This window comes from Lissotriton vulgaris, chromosome 3_1, assembly GCF_964263255.1.
Source record: "Lissotriton vulgaris chromosome 3_1, aLisVul1.2, whole genome shotgun sequence".
Lineage (NCBI taxonomy): Eukaryota > Metazoa > Chordata > Amphibia > Caudata > Salamandridae > Lissotriton > Lissotriton vulgaris.
Window position 1 is genome coordinate 613,499,331 of NC_141689.1, and position 17,404 is coordinate 613,516,734.

The following is a 17,404-nucleotide window of genomic DNA, read 5'->3' on the forward strand; positions in this document are numbered from 1 at the left end:
TCCTCAATATATAGTACCATTGAAATTCTGATGTTGATATTTAGTATGCACACCAAGAAGAAACATTAACATATGTTGTCTACATTTACAAGGGCTACTTTCCTGAGAACACCTACGTTCTCTATACTTTAATAGCTTTATTACTTCTAAACATTTTGCAAACTTGAGGAAATGCTATATGAAATGGGCAAATATTTAATTATTAAGGATTATTAGTTTAACATAATTTATTATATCTCTACTTCCTACAGAAACAAAACTATCCTGGATTCTTGCCCTCATATTGCAATAAGTGCCTTCAACTGGTATCCCCAGCAGATCAATGGGCATAAGTTTGAAGGGAAAAATGGAGACAACCTTCAAGTGCCGGAGCGCTTACTCTCGGTTCCTCCTGTGCCTGCTGCTGCTGGAGAAGAGGACTGTAAAATTGTGCAATTCACAGAGTACAGTAGTGAACAGTGGTTCCTAACTGGTAATAAGAAAACTGCACTCAGTAGTAAGGTAGGAATCGTAAAAGCTATCAATAACTTTTTGTACTAATTATTCTTTAGCATAAACTGCATAGTATGTGTTAATATCTTAAATAGTTTGCTGATCTGTGCATCCATACAGAATAGTATTGCTGTTGTCAACTGAATGTGATTCTATATATACATATATCTCAAATACACAAAATGTGATGGGAGGAATTACTCTTTTAAACATGGCTTTTAGTCTAAAATATGTTATGGATGTTTAAAACTCATTTAGCCAGTGTGTTGCTTTACAGATTTTCACTATGCACTTTAATTCTTTGGAGATAAAACATTTGAATCCTCTCCTATTTTCTGGATTTTAGTTTGCTAGATGGCATAACTGACCCTTCTGGAGCTACCCAGGGCTTTCCTTGAGGTTTTTGCTGTCTAGCACCCTTTTATTATGATTTAATATTGAGGGTACTCCAAGCATTTGTGCTTAAGGATACAATCTGGTTTGGAACTTATACCAGTCTAGTTAACCATACTGTAGCAAGTCGAACTTTGTAATTAAATTATGCGGTTCTGCAATTATTGTATTTGTTCTTATCAACTGTTATGGTTCTTTAAACCGAAATAAAGATGATGATGATGATGATGGTGGAAGGAATTCCTGCAATTTGTCTAACCACTGGCAATCTATCTCGTGGTAGCATCCCAACCCATTGTTCTTTTTCTCACCATGCCATTCCAGTTTAAACCCAGCAATATGCAAGTCAGTCTTGGCCCTGTTCCAGTATGAACAGCAGGCCCAAACTGCTAGGCTAGGTCCTTCCTGAACAGGAACACAAGCAACCCAAGACTGGTTTCGCCATGATTAGGTCTCATCAATCAGGTATAGCTTGGTTCTGGTATCACAGTGAGCACGGACCCACATCTAAGCATACCCTTGCCCCTTAGGGCATAAATCAAAAACAAAAAAATGTGATGACAGGAATGCTTGCATTTTGACTAACCACTGCCAGACGCTCGGGGAAGCATCCCAACTCATCGTTCTTTTGCCCACCGTGCCATTTCAATTTGGACCTAGCCATATGCAAATCATGTCTTGATTATTCTCTAATAGGAACAGTCAAGTCTGAGCTGACAGGCAAGGTCATCCCTGAATGAGAAAACACGCAACCCAAGACAGGTTTTGCTCAGATTAGGGCTTATCAGCTGGGATAGCTTAGTTCCAGTTCGTAGAGAGCACGGGACCCACATCTAGGCGTACCCTTGCCACTTAGAGCCTCATCACAGGAAAGTGCTTGGCAGGAGGTTATGTGCCTCAACTGTTTGACACCAGAGGCACCAAAGCGGAAAAAGAGAAGCAAAATCCGATGATTTTAGGTTTCTAATGTGTTACAAATGGGTTCTGCCAATTTAGTCCACCTGGATTTTTTTGCTTTTGATCACCCACATTTGAACCTTTATGTTGAATGATTCTCCCTACCTGAGTCTCATTACGATTCACTTCATGGTAAGTTGGACTGCTCTTGTTTCCCGCCAGTATCAACCTATTAAGATAAGTCCATTGTGATGCAGCTAGGATGAGGGACACTGGGCTAGTCAGATGTGTGCATGCACTTTCACGCACAGGTAGAGGCTGCGCATAAGAAACTACAGGTGTGCTCAGCCCGGGTAGCTGCACACAGGTAACCTCCCTCTGACAGTTTTAGACTGCAAATTTGACCTGTTAAAACACCCCTTTTGACACTCCTAAACCATTCTTTTAAATAATAATAAGTCACCCACATGCATGCCATATTGTCCATAGTCTTCAAAGAAAACAAGGGAAACCCTACTCACATAGGAACCAGGGCCAACAATTATATCAAAGAACAATGGTTCCTGTGGTATAGTAAAATTAATATGAATTACATATATAGCTTAATAGCGATAGATATCAGCACCGAGGGTTGACAAGAATGGCGGAAAGATATACACGACCCATTATATAACTTACTATCATGTTTTTACTTCATCATATAAACTGTTTAAATTTGTCATACAGTTCAGTGCATACAAATACATAAACCATACATAAACAGGTACACAGTGTCCCAAGTGTATCAGTGAAACCAAAATAACAATACATATAACATAAACTACATAGGGGCGCAGTGGTTTCTTATTGGATATATAAAGAAAGGAAAAGCACCAAAGAAAAATTATTGATTACGAAAGTGATTCTACACAATCGTAGACACTTTTTAAAGGTTCAATTCCTTGTTGCGTCGATGGCGTTTTGACCCTTTGGGGTATGGGTCTCGTCAGGACAGGACAGTGAAGGACATCTACAATTTAAAAGGACGAAGTGGAAATGAAAATATTGTATGACGGCTTTGTATTAAAAAAACAATTTATATTTATTTAGACAAGGGACCTATAATACCAGAATATTATCTCGTATTCACCCATGCATGGTGAGAATGAAAAGCGCACTTACAGGTAACTCAGCCGGGTACTGTTGTCGAAGCAGATACGGGAAAGACAAAATAAGGGGTGGGATAACAATTAATAAGGGAGTCGTGATTTATAGAATATTATCACATGTGTGACTTTTGCACCATGTTTTAGCTAGGTACTTATCACATGTAGTGGTCAAAGATTTGTAACAGAATGTTTATGTATGGTTTATGTATTTGTATGCACTGAACTGTATGACAAATTTAAACAGAGTTTATATGATGAAGTAAAAACATGATAGTAAGTTATATAATGGGTCGTGTATATCTTTCCGCCATTCTTGTCAACCCTCGGTGCTGATATCTATCGCTATTAAGCTATATATTTAATTCATATTAATTTTACTATACCACAGGAACCATTGTTCTTTGATATTGTCCATAGTGGCACGGTACAGATATTTAAAAGTAGGGCATGTGGAAATTAATGTTGAACATGTCCTTACAGTGAAGTATCCCCAAAAACAAATTTCAATGTAACAAGGTTAGCTGCTGCCATATGGAATCATTTAATTATATTGGTACATGTATTAAATGCTAATTTCAGATTGGTAGCAGTTAGAAAAACAATTCATCCACTCTTTTGAATTGTAACCTAATGTCCTCTTTAATGGTGAGGTCAAATTTTCAATTAATATTTTAGAAATGACCCTTTTAGAAAGTTTGCTTTGATAAAGGGTTGGCCCTGATTCAGACAGCTAGATAGGGCACATAAAATTAGAAAAACATTTTCCTAGCTTTCATATTAAATGCTGTTTTTTACTTGAACAGACTAAAACCAATCACTCATTACATTGGTCTGTAGTATTTATTTACTCCTCATTCTATTTTATTTTGTAGACCATTTACTTTTCATCTATTTTTGTAAGATACAGGAAAATACACTGTTTATAATCACATACAATTAAACCATTATCCTACGCAAAACACATTAGAAGAAATACATAAACACAATGGATAAATTACAATTTTAAGCCAGTCATCAATTTCTCAAATTCAGCAACAATAATCATGATTGATTTTTTATTCATTTTAATCATTTACTTTCTATGCTGCTGCCCACAGGGGACAATTATACATACTTGGGGAACACATGCATCTAATTAGAATCTGTTCTAGGGGAATGGTTTTAAAATTCCTACATCTAGGAGCTTGTATAATTGTCCGCTGCTAGAGTACATTCTGCATCGGTGAGTCTGAGAAGAACTGAAATGAGTGTGAAACAGCCTTACCAATAATGAATGAATATTGCAATCTATCAGTGTCATGTATCAGCAACACACCACTCAATCAAATGAATATTGATGAGAATTAGTAATGTAGTTGTTATGGTATTTCTAAAATAGGTACACTGAACTTGTCTGCTGTTACTTTTCGATAATGCTAAAACATTATATTTTTCAGGTATTGTCTGTCAGTCTGAAGGGTCAAAATTCGATTCCATTAACTAACAGTAATAAAGTTATCTACCAGATATATGCTTCAGGCAATCGAATTGTTCCTGAAAAGTCTTTGTGCCTTTTATGGAACCAGGCTGCAGACAGGTAACAGTTTAGGATTTTGACTTCTATCTTTTTTAAGTTAGCGATATTCACCTTTTTATTGCTCTTGAATTTTGATAACATTTTGCATTGATATGAACTATATGTTATGTCATTGTTTTTATGCTTGAAGTGTCCATTTCCTGGAATTAAATCAATAAATAACGTTATGTTAATCTTTGATTTGTTTATGAATGAATCCTACATAATTCGGAAATGTATGTTAGAGCTACATGAAAAATGTGAACACATTAGTCACTTCAATTCTAACTTTCTTCTCTCAGTTTATTTAATGTAAATAATAGATACATGAAACAGGTGCATTGAAATACATTCGTGAGGGCTCATAGACTTATGGAAGCTCCTGTAAGGATAGAAACCAAGTAGGACAAAGCAGACAAACATGAAGACTTGTGCACCTGATTATCTGTATTTATTTCTGTATATTTCATGTTACTTAGCTTTAGAATTGGTAATTTCTGCTTTTTTAAGTGTGTATTTCTGACTGAATGAGGAGTTTTCTGCAGACTAAACTTTACTGTTATCATTGATTCTCCAAAACACTTCTCTCCCCAGTGTGCATGTATTTTGTCCTCCTGTTTCCATCGCTTTAATCTTTTAGATCACGCAGAATACCTCTGTACTGGCTAACATATATGCATGTGTATCTGAGTCCCCTAGTCGCCTTGTCGCCTACAGTATTGTTCCTCTGATTTCCATGTCTCCATATATTTGTGTCTCCCAATGACAATGTCTATGCCAGGTGTCTACAACCAATCATGAGCTACCAGTAGCTCATTGACACCTTCAGAATAGCTCACAGCCTTAAGTTTATTAAAAAAATGTAGAGGGTCACATTTTTCTTTTCAATTTAAGGGAAGGCTGTGTTTATTTTACAATATTATCTCCAGGCTGGAGATAGCAGGGCCTGATAATGAGCAGTGTTGGAGTAAGATTTACAACCAAGGGCACAGAGGTGAAGAACTGAAGCAGTGAGTTATTTAACTCCTAAATATGTACTTTTCAACTCAGTATTGGAATGTGAGAACAAAATGATGTTTCTGAAGGTTTTTAAATGGTAAAAAATTAAAATAAAAAGTTACCTTAATGATTAGGTTAACTTTTTTTTTCTCCCATATCAAAGTGTTGCAATTACAAACAAAAGGTCTCTTGCTCCCAGTAGGCAGTAGACACTTTGCCTTATTTAAAACTGAAAAATACAGTCCTCTTCTTTAAATGGGAGAAATTTAAAGTGAAGAAAAATAATATTGTCTTAATGTTTTTTTTACTTTCATTAAAGCCAATTATGTCTTAATGTTTTATGAAGCATTTTCTTCACTTTAAATTATTCCCAGCTGTGATTACCTAGTTAGCTCAAAATGTTTTTTGCACTGGAAAGGTGACCTTTTTTCAGCGTCAAATCCACTTTCTACTTCTGTGCATCAAATGGCATTACTGCGGGTGAACTCATGCAATTCTATAAATTTTGACGTAGAGTCCAAACAACTAAGGTATCTGGACCAGACTTCAAATAAAAAACTTCAGCCTATGGGAAACAGGTGCAAAAAGCAGGGATTGCATTGTCCCCCCCCCCCGAAACGCTGCATTACATATGTGCTAAATTGCTGAATTCTCACCCTTTTCCTGTTGTCTACGCATAGGGACTGGAACAGTATGTCTCCAGTACAAATCCGATGGAAGACTGTGCATACTCTACTCTGCACCATGGCCTGATGCTTTGGTTTGCTAAAAAAAAGCCTGTTTGTATCCCAGTGATGATGCCAATGCTGATGATGACACTAGCAGTTGGCCAGTGTTTGCAGATTTGGTGTTCCCTGCGTTTCCCTTTGTGAAATTTACTGCAGCATATTTATAAGCTATGCTATGTTGCATTAAATCTTAGTAAATGTGTCCTGCATTGTCTGTGACTGCCCATGTTTGTCTCTCTCCTTATCTATGTTTTCCCAATGCCAATGTCCTGAGTGTTTATCGCTCTCCCTGTGTAATTGTTTACTGAGATGTTTCCCTCTCCTTGTTTTGTGACCCTAGAATGAATGTACCTATGGTCAACCTCTCACCGGTGTCCATGTCTCTCTGTGTTTGTGTTTTTTCAGTGCCATCACATTGACCATTCAAGACCAGTTTTGTCTTCCTGATTTCTCTGCCCCATAAGTATTCATGTCTCCATAAGCCCTGTGTGTCCAAGTGTTAATGTCACAAAGTTTCCTGGTATTCTTGTCCTCCAATGTCTATATCTGTTTGTATGAGTCTTACAAAGCTCTTTCCTACCAGTGTTCCTGTCTATATGTCTTATTCTGTTAGTCACAGTGTCTTCTGTTGTTTCAGCATCCAGGGTCAATGTTTCTGTGTTTCAGAATTTCTGGTTCCTTGAGTATGTAACTTTCCACCTCTTTATCTTCCATTGTCGGTATCTTTCATTGTTTGCATTTGTCAGTTTCTGTGTCTCCCTGTGTCTACCTTTGTCAGTATCTCTAAGAGTATATATCACAGTCTCCATGACTCTCATTGTCCCTATTTGCACCTCTAACTGTTTTTGTTGCCTCCTGTCCATGGCATCCAGTGCCTGTGTCTCCTTAAGGTTGTCTCTTTGTTTGCCTGTATCTCCCCAAAAACAATGTACGCAGTCTCATTCTCACTGCAAAGTGTCTATGTTTACCTGCATTTGTGTTTCTCCCGTATCAGTGTCCCCAGGTTTCCATGCCACACCAGAGCCTGCACCTCTGTGATTTACCTGCCTCCCCAATGCCCGTATCTCTGCCTCGGTTCTTTGTTTCCTACTGTCCATGTGATCTAGTGTTAGTGTCTTCTAGTGTATCTTGCATCTAGTTTCCATAAACGCCACTGCCCATGTCTCTGTGTATCTCCTTGTGTCTATATCTCCAAAGTATTAATGCCAACCCGCTATCTATGTTCCACAGTATTTGTGTTCCCCATTGTCCATATCTTGTGTGTGTGTGTGCCTCACTATATTCAAGATTCCCAGTGTCCATGTGTCCACAGTGTTAGCCACCTGTGTCCTTCTCTCCAGTAACTGTGGTTCCACATGCTTAGAGTCTGTAGCTCACATTGTATCTTTTCTGTGTTTGTTACTCTCATATGTCAGTGTCTCACAATGTTGATAACTCCTGTATCTCTGTAGTATTTGTTCTCCACAACATGAACAGACTGATCATTAACTTAATTCTGACAAATCTCGGATTAGTCACCTGCTATAAAATCTTTGGGGCTGGTCTCTGTGGGTGTATGGCCATTTCACTTTTTCTTTTGGGCTGGTTTAGTGGTCTCTTAGGATAGTTTACTGCCAGTCTTCTCATTTCTCCTTATTTTAGTCTCCAAAAATTATCATGTTTCTAAAGCAGTGTTGCACAGGACACCTTCTGTGCCGAAGGCTCTCCTTTCCGTTTCTGTGTAAACACATGTTGGTCTTTCACAGACACAGCTTATGTTCAGTGTGCAGGATTGCATGAAGGTGAGGGACAGACACTGGGCTGCTTGACACTTTCAGTGGGTTTGCCCTTCTGACTCTGGTTTTCCCCATTGTTTGTGCCTCCTTAGTGTTCATTGTCCAATGTAGCACATTGTTCAAGGCTCACTATTTCTTTAACTGTCAGTGGCCATGTCTCCTCTCTAAAAAGTCAATATCTTTCAGTGTTCTTGTCTCAATGTGTTTTGTGACCCACTGTCTATATCTCACATGTCTTGATTAACCAGGTCACCGTTTAAGGATTATAATATTTAGCATAATATGTTAAGCAATATGCTTTGATCGCATACTTACTTTTACTAATGTATATGTAATTATGTTCAAAATAGTTTTTGAGCTATCAGCTTTTAAAGTCATTGAATAGCAAAAGAGAGATATTGTGGTTTGCCTTGGCGTATCCTCAGGCTAACTATGATTAATCTGTTTTGGCAAAATGGTATATTTTTCTCACTTAGGATGTAATAAATTAAATTAAGAGCTCGGAAATACCCATGGTTAGGGACTATTTCAAAAATATGTAATAGTAGGAGAACTGTTCACACTGCACATGAATTCACCAAAATTCAGATTTTAAATCTGTTAGATAGCGCACATCATTATGACAACTAGAATTCAAGCATAATAGTAATAAACAAAACCAAACAACGAGTTAGGCTGTTTTGTAAGTGAAAGTGCTTCCTCATTGATTGCCAATTTTCGCGCAGATTGATGTGGAAGGGTGAGCTGGTGATATGAGAATGTGTCATTGGTTGGATGGGTTAGTGAATTAATGGCTGGATGAATTAGTAATTACTTTGATGAATGGTTGAATAAGTGAGGGCATGGATGGATGGGTACACGAAGAGATGAATTAATAAGTAGATAGATGGATATATATAAATCACACAAATCTTACATCTTAGTCCTGAGGTGTACAAAAGTGTTGTTGCCAAAATAAAAAAAAGCATAACTGTAAGGCTTGGTACCATTGTGCCAATGAGTGTTTTTTAGTGCATCACTAAATAATCTTGACTGCATGTCTGGCTTTTCATTTCCACTTAGACGTCTTGGACTGCATGGCCACATTGGCGACGTCACTCGTTATTACGAAGGTCATGTTCATATTTGGGATATCACTCATTAATCTTCAGTACATGTCCATCACCTAATAGTAAACCATACCTGTTGATATTTACACCAATGCTCAAAAGATCTTGAAAATATGGCAAGATTTGCACCTTTGCCATGAAATTTTGACTGAATTCCCAGATGTCACCATTGCACTCATTATTCCTTAGTGCATTGTTGGGCCTGGCCCTTTTTGCAGGGTCACCCACAGATTTTTGCCTTCTGTTGATGAACCCGTTTTTGTTGTACATTTTCCTTGTTAACCTGTGGTAACGTATTTTTGGTCTCTCTCTAAAAGCATGGTACAATTGGCATCTACCCGATTAGTACATTTAGTTTAGTTGTACTTTGCTAGTAATTGATACTACATGCACCCAGGGCCTGTAAGTTAAATGCTACTAGTAGGCTTCAGTACACATTGTATCACCCACAAAAGGAACTTTTTAAAACTTCTCAGGCCTGCCACTGCAGCCTGTAGTGCAGTTGTAAACTTCCTTTTCGACGTGGCAAAATAAACCTTTTGCCACACTTGAACTTTCCTTTTTAATACCCATAAATAAGTCCTAATATAGACCCTAAATGCTCATAGGGCAGGTACATTGTAATTAAAAAGTAGGACACATATACTTTAGTTTTGTCCTGGCAGTAAAAAACTCAATTCTGGTTTTCATTCGTGTAAGGCCCATCCCTCCATTGACAAAAGTTAGATTAATACATTTTATAAGTGATAATTTTGGATTGGGAGCAGAAAGGGATATGATGTTTACAATCAAATAAATTGTAATTTAAAGTCAGATTTTAAGTTGCAATTCTGAAAATGCCACTTTTAGAAAGTGGAGTGGTGTGGCTCACTGGTTAGAGGCGGCAGACCCGTAAGCAGAGAACGGCCCGGGACCAGGGTTCAATTCCCGACACGGCAGGGTCGTGGACCAGGGTCAAAAACGTACTCGATAATTCTCGCCTCGGTGCCTACTCTAACCAGGGAACACACTCGGCAACTCTGGGCATTAAGCTTGCCTCATCTCTACAACGGCCGTCCACAGACGCCGGGGATGCCTGGTTTCACCTTGGAGATACCCAGAAAGGGACCATCTCACAGGGAAAACCAGGATGGGTTCCCCAGCCATCTACAGCGCCAGGATACTCCATGGAGTTGCAGTGCGCTTTACAAGTATATCCACAAGTAAATCCACATTTCTTGTCCTAACTCTTGTGCCTTCTTCCGTGTCCTGGGTCACTCGACTGTGAATGACCCTGCTGCTGGGGGTGTATTGCTTCCAGACAGTAGCACAAAAGGGGGGGTAAGTGTGGACATGATGAGCCATCCAGACAGGATGACTGGGGAAAGGCTATAACCAGCCCAACATACACTTCAAAGGGCTTTGCCTTCTGCACAAATGAAGGAATCTGACAACAGGCCAGCCCTTTCTTTTGTCACCCCTCCAGCCACTTTGGCACCTTGACAGGTGAAAAGCAAAGACCTTTCCAGAACCAGATGTGGAGGTAGGACAGGGAGCTCCCCCACACGAATTTTGGCCCCAGGTGTAAATATTTGATCGCCAGAGCCACTATTCAGAACCCTCCATGACCTGGGGAAGTTACAGAAGAAGGACTGCCTTGCTGCTTAAATGACTACTTTGCTGTCTGAGAAGTAAGACTGAACCTGCATGCCTTAGTCCCAGGCCAACCAGAGTGACTTCAAGTGTCAGTTGACTGGCATCCTGTGTGAACTACAGGAACAAACAAGCTTCAGAGGCCTCCCTACAACTGCCCTGCTGTCCTGCTGCAACTGGACCTGCCTGGACGTTCAACTGGACCTGCCTATGTCCTGCTGGCCTCTGCTGGAATGGGTCCATGATACCCAAGAGCCTCCTCAGGTCTTGAACCATTGGCTGTTATCAGAGGGCACTACTTCTAACAAAAATGTGAAAATTCTAAGGTTTGGGCTCCTTCTGAATGGGCCGATTTGAGCCAAGACTCTGCCACCCTCAATGACCGCCAATTTGGTGATCTCCAAATGTTTCAATGCCTACTGCAACAGTCATCTTTAAACACTGCATGAGAAGTAAGTAGCATGCAGCAAACCTCAGCTGGTATCTGAGACAAGCAGTAGTGTGCGACAACACTGCACATTAGCACCCAAAGCTTTGCATTGAATTCAGTAAAAAAATCTTCTTGCAATCACTGCTGGAACAGAAAAAAGCATGAATGTGAGGCTGAGCTCTGAAGCCTCCCACTTGCTAACACTCTGGTGGTTGGCATAGTCAATGCCAAAGACTAAGATAGTTATTGATCCTGAATGTGGATGGCTATCTTGTACTGGTAATGTTTCCAACTTACCTCATCAACTTTAATCTAACGATTGTGAATGAATGTAGTCTTCCACAAAACCTTAAACTATCCTCAGTACATTAAATATAAGTAAATAGACTGAGGGCATTACTGTTCCAAGATGTCAACATCCATAGAAATCAGTTATTGTAGTAATTTAACTTTATGTTTTTGCTATTTTTGCATTGGGTTTTTTCATATTATCTGCAATAACCTTACTTCCATATCTCTATTCCTTATAATGTTCCTAATTATAATTCACATTTCATGGTAAATCTCTATCAACATTAGTTAAAAAGTGCAATTAATTTTTTTTCAGATATGCAATTTAATAATATCAGAAATCCTAAACATGTAAATGGTATATATATCCCTAAACAAATATTTACCCCTTACTATGTGAAGAGAGAGGCATCCCAGTGAAGAGTACTCTTCCGATAATGATATGGAGACTCTCTGGTCTTTGGTTTACATATCAGCCCAGAAAGCTTCTTCGTCTAATTTGTGGTCACAGAATCCTGCTCTGGTATTTTACAAATTCCATATATTTATCCACAACAGGATATTTTGTATTGGCAGATCTATCCCTTCTTACTATGGGCAGAAACATATGTTCACAAGCCAGTTGTTTCATACATAGCTAGGGAAGGATTTGCAGGGGTGAGAGAAGGATTTTGTTCACAAACTGGAAATTTGGACATATGAGAATTCCTTGTAGTTACAAGGGAGACATACCAGCCAGAATTCCTAATCTTTCAGAATCTCTTTGCCCTGTCTTTTAGTAGGAGGATTTTAAAATTGTAAGATACTTTTTGTGTCCTTCTTGGGCTGCAGTAGGAAAAGTTGTTTCCAAGACTTCAGCATCTTCATCAGGAAATGTAGTAATACAATCATACATTCTATCAGACTCACATTTAAAGTCTCTGCTGCATCTCTATTGGCATGGATCCTAAAGCACTAAACTCAGTCATAATGGGTCATTTCTGGTCTAGAAAATTGTTTCCTAGGCTGACAACATTAGGGGAATGATTTGAGGTGTGCACCAACATTTGAAAGGACATTAAAGGGTAGCTGTCAAGGCTTTCTACAAATCCCATGCATACAGTGCCAAGTAACAGGCAACACTACAATGAAGGCCCTGGGAGCAACTCTGTGACCATTACCTAAAATTCAATAGTTAGGACAAGGAGGTTTGGAGGCTAGGAAGTCTAGGGCTGCTAGCATTTAAAGTGGCTACTTTTTGTAAGTAAAAATGTGCTTCCTTGAAGCCAATCTCTAATGGAGTCAAGAAAATGCTTCAACTAACAAGCCACGTCCTCATGTTGTTCTTTCACAAGTGTAGCCTTTGCACCCAAAACTGATCATAAAAGGTAGTGGGGCTGGAGCGACCCCTGTACCTTGATAGATGCTTATTAGTTCTCTGTGGTGATGTTCTTTATCTGCTACTCAGCTTTTCACAATGCTTGGAAAGGACACCATCAGGGTACAGACTTAAGAAGATGCTTGCATAAAAAAGATATTTAGTTTGATCTGACATCCTTAGCTTGGTTTTCCCCAAGTTGTTTGCCTTCAATCCTCCTGTTTTTGCTGACATTTATTTTGCCGGCCTTAGGACTCTGCATTCTTAACCACTACTGACCAGTGCTAAAATGCTTGTACTCTCTCCTAACAGCAGCGGCTGCTTCCGGACGGGGGTGGTGGTGGAGAGGAAAAAAGCACTTACCTTTAACAGCCAGCCACCGCCTCTCCTCCGTTCTCGTTCCTGTTCCAGCCGACAGTAGGAATCACCCAGGCAGGCAGGCTCCCCTAAGTCAATCGCAACGCTGAAGTGCAGCATTGTGATTGGTCTGAGCAGCTGTTGGACGCTTGTTGGCGCAATTGCAAGGGTATTCACTTGAACTGAAGCTGTGTCCAAGAAAAGCGCTTCACTTGAAGTAACCAAATGAAAACAAAAGGGGGACTCCAGCCCGAAGCCTACATGGTTTGCCTGGCATTGCGCTCCAGCTCTATTGACGCAGCCCCGAAACCGTAGGATAGAAGTTCTCTTTTGATTTCAATAATATGCGAGCTTGCGGAGCAGAAGCTTCAGCAACCGTGCCCTGATGGCAGATGTGACTAAAGTGCATGATCGCCGAGAACCGGCAAACGCTCTAGGAGCATGTAGGATTAACTGCAAGTGGGAGGTAGGGGCCAGATTTTAAATGCCAGGCCTCCACAACATCACAGAATACGGCCAGCTTGGTACAAGGCGTCATAGAAAAAGTAGGTAAGCTAATGTTGAGATGGCATTAAAAACTAATCAAGAAGGATAAATTCTCAACTCTAAATACTTAACAAGCCCAACTATAGATTGGAAGAGATGAAATTTTACCAGACTAAAATCTATATATTCAAAGACAATCAATAAGTAATCACAAGAAATAATATCAGAAGTACTTATCTGTCGAGGATCAGCGAATAAAAGAGGATGATGACTGCATGCACTGGATATTTATATGTTCTGTGCATTCTATTACTTTATGATGTGTTATAGGTTCTTTAATGGGTTGCATGATGGGGCAGCAATGAAAGGTTATTGCATAATGGTAGCCTCTGGCCTTGTAATGAAATATCACTTACATTAGGAATCAGAAAAACAAATATGGACCAAACTACCTGTCAGAAATCCAAGGTTGAGCTTGTATCTTACAATGAGGACAGCTATTCCCAAAGTATGGGTGTAAGCAAATGAGCTTTTAGCAGCATGCAGTATAATTATGTTGGAAGCAAGAAGAGATGGGAGTGAAGAGGACTATAATTCCGATATGGATACATGAATGACATTTTTTAGAAGATACCTTCGATGTTTCCCTAGAAGGTTGCTGTTCAGGACAAGAAAGTCTGTAGCTGAAGTATATTCTTTTGAGGGAGGCAAATGATAACTATTGTCCAGCAGTGCTATTTACATAGATAATAGGTAAAGCCGCATGACAACATTCCCACAAATCCCAAATTGTACACAAGGTCACATTTGCATCTTAATTGGTAGTCTAACACAGATGCCAAATACATGCTCTGCAGGTATTTGCCTGCCTAACTTTTGCCTGTTGAAGTCATTTCACATTATCAAACTTCACAAACTCTGACTTTGTCAACCTCAAATCAGCAATGCACACAAACAACTGGCCCGTTATCCCACATCCTGAGTTTCAAAACCCAAAATAATGAGCAAATTGCACATAAGGGGCCAGATGTACATCCGTTCTTAGTGGTTGCAAACAGAAAATTGGGTCATTTGTGACTGCTAAAAAGGGTTGCAGCATGTCCAAACCCTATTTTGCGAGTGTGTAATCTATTAGTAACTCGCCAAATAGGGTCTGCGAGTCACTATTAGGAAGGGGCGTGCCAAGGACTCCCTTCCTAATAGCGAGTCGCGGGGGATGTATGATTGTTTTGCAACTACAAATGTGGTCACAAAACCATCGCAGTTTACCAGTTGCAAGCAAGAAGGGTTCCCCAGGGGACCCCTTTTCCTTTGTGAATATATAAAAGAATATTTTTTAAGAGCAGGCAGTTGTCCCTCTGACCACTGCCTGCCCTAAATATGGAAAGAAAACGTCTATTTTTTTTTCTTTTAAGCGCAGCCTGTTTTCCTTTAAGGAACTTAACTTAATAAAGTTGCTTTATTTAAAAAGCAAACAGACGTGGTCTGCTGTCCCCAGCAGGTCACCATCCCTGTGATTGTAGCCCATTCCCAAACTTGACCGTAGGCTGCCCTGTCCTCCAGATTATGGGTTTCCACCGCAATGGGAAAGCCAGAGCAAGTTCCTGAATGCCATGGACTGTTAAGTGGACAGTTAAGTTTATGCAGTGCAGGACTGGGTGTGCTTGCACACGGGGCACAAGATGTGCCCCCCTGCATGCACCACATGGGCCATGAGGCACTCTTTGTTACCTCACCACCACCCTAACAAATGCAGCCTCACCACCGTGGCTAGGCTCAAAGTGAGGAAACTTGTAATACGCTTGGTGGTGCTGTATTTAGCAGCCTCAAGACCGCTGTGCCAGGGCAAGGAAATGCGGATCCCTGGCGGCTGCGAAGGTCCACTCACAGTCTGAGTGCCATACTCGTAATACAGCGGCTGGATCACTGGGGTGGCAGTCCCCGACCGCCACAGCACTTTCACCACGAGTTCTGCGGTCCATGTAATCAGGCCCTTAGTCATTTTTTCAATAGCATGAAATTGTGTTATGTTAGGTGTTATCATTGTTTATTTTATGTTAAATAAGTCGCATTAAAGCATTGTTTCAAAAATCTTTTTTTTTCCATTCTCGTAGTTGGATATCTGATGGACAGTTCTGCAAAGTGGTTACTGAAACTACTGACTACGTGGAATGCGCCTGTTCCCACATGTCAGTGTATGCTGTGTATGCTCAGACAGATGCCCTTTCCTCCTACAATGGAGCGTTCTTCTCGGCTGGTTTCATCTGCATTTCAGGTCAGTGGGCACAGTTGTATTTTGCCTTAAGAACTCCCATTTAGGTCATAAGGTTCCAAGTTGCCAAAAGATAGATCCATCCCCAGAAATCTGTTAAATATCACTTTATGTTGATATTTTTCATATGTGCATTGCTTGCCACACACAGGCATATATTAATATCAAACAGACCTGCATGATTTACTCTGCCGCTAGAGTCTGAGTCTGTTGATGCAAAGGACATATTTATGGTCAATTATGACAGCCCAGCTGTCGCCGACAATTACGTGAGAAAACCAGGAGAGGGTCTTTGGCCCTGCCCACATCTTGGGAGCCAGGAGTACACTTTGATTGGTCAGATGTTGGGCTTCCACATAAAAGTGCTTACTCTCCGCACAGCTGTAATAATTGTGCCTATTTATTCAGCTGACTCAGGGTGAACTTTCAGGGGCACACACACATTGTAATGCTGTTAAATTGTTTTAGATGAATAGATAATTGCTGTTGTTTTTCTCTGGCAGCAGTACAGATGGAAGGAGGGCAGACATTAACCTACATGGATTTTTATTGAATTGAAATGAATTTTATTATGCATGATTAATTAAAACCGTTGCATACATTAAAACTTGTTTTAAAATATCTGTTCATATGAAATTATAATACTATTGTATAGTCCACATATTTAATTTGCGTTACTCATTAAAAGAGGCGAGATAAGAAGATAGAGGAGGGCAGATACCACTGTTATTTGACCTCTTCCAGTGTGCCATGTAGTCTTTTCCCAGTGGAGCGCAATGTTGTTGTTAAGAGGGCCTTGCCCGTTGAAGGGATTCTCATCATAGTCATTGCCTTAATTCTGAATTTCCGTCGACAAATTGCGATGCTTCGTTGGGAGAAACCCCCACCACATGGTTGTAATGTAGATCAAATGGAGGCCTCTTTTTTTTTTTTTTTTTTTTTTTACCACCTGTTACTATTTTAGGTGTGGTGAAAATGGGCAGAGATTTTTAGGACATTGGCTCTGTTAGTGATTCTTCTCCCACTTGCTCTATTTAATGGGTGTTACGGTTTGGCAAGGCTTCTGTAGTTGAATGTTCCATGGGTGACATACTTAGATTTTCCAGTCGCTTAGCTGTTATGGCGAAAAACTTTATTAGTCGACAATTGAGCTGCACTTTCTCTGGGTTGAAACACAGCAAAGCCGCTTGTCTACGGGTCCTTACACCATACTGGTTGAATACTGGTTTTAAAAGATTTATTCTTATGTCCCTTAGGTTATTGCAGGTACAAATAACATGTAATAAGTCTTCCACTCCGCAGCCACAAAGGCGACAAGGGGGGGAAGAAACTGATTAATTGCACCAATCCCCAGGCAAAGTTTTAAGAATTTTTCTTTTGTGGTAGTTTTTATTCCGATTTTCAAATAAGATTGCGGTTTTAAAGCTTTGTACGTATTCAGTACTACCCATCCATGTGATCGTTTGGATAGCGTATTCTTATC

At 39.8% G+C, this 17,404-nt stretch overlaps 1 protein-coding gene across 1 annotated transcript in view; it reads left to right on the top strand.

Moving 5' to 3' along the window:
• Positions 1-17,404, top strand: part of ADGRV1 (adhesion G protein-coupled receptor V1) — a 1,865,288-nt gene that overhangs the window by 1,128,030 nt on the left and 719,854 nt on the right. The window contains exons 81-83 of the mRNA XM_086963519.1: positions 252-501; positions 4,367-4,506; positions 15,764-15,924. Of these exons, the coding sequence (XP_086819645.1) occupies positions 252-501; positions 4,367-4,506; positions 15,764-15,924 (551 nt within the window). The remainder of the gene's footprint in view (positions 1-251; positions 502-4,366; positions 4,507-15,763; positions 15,925-17,404) is intronic.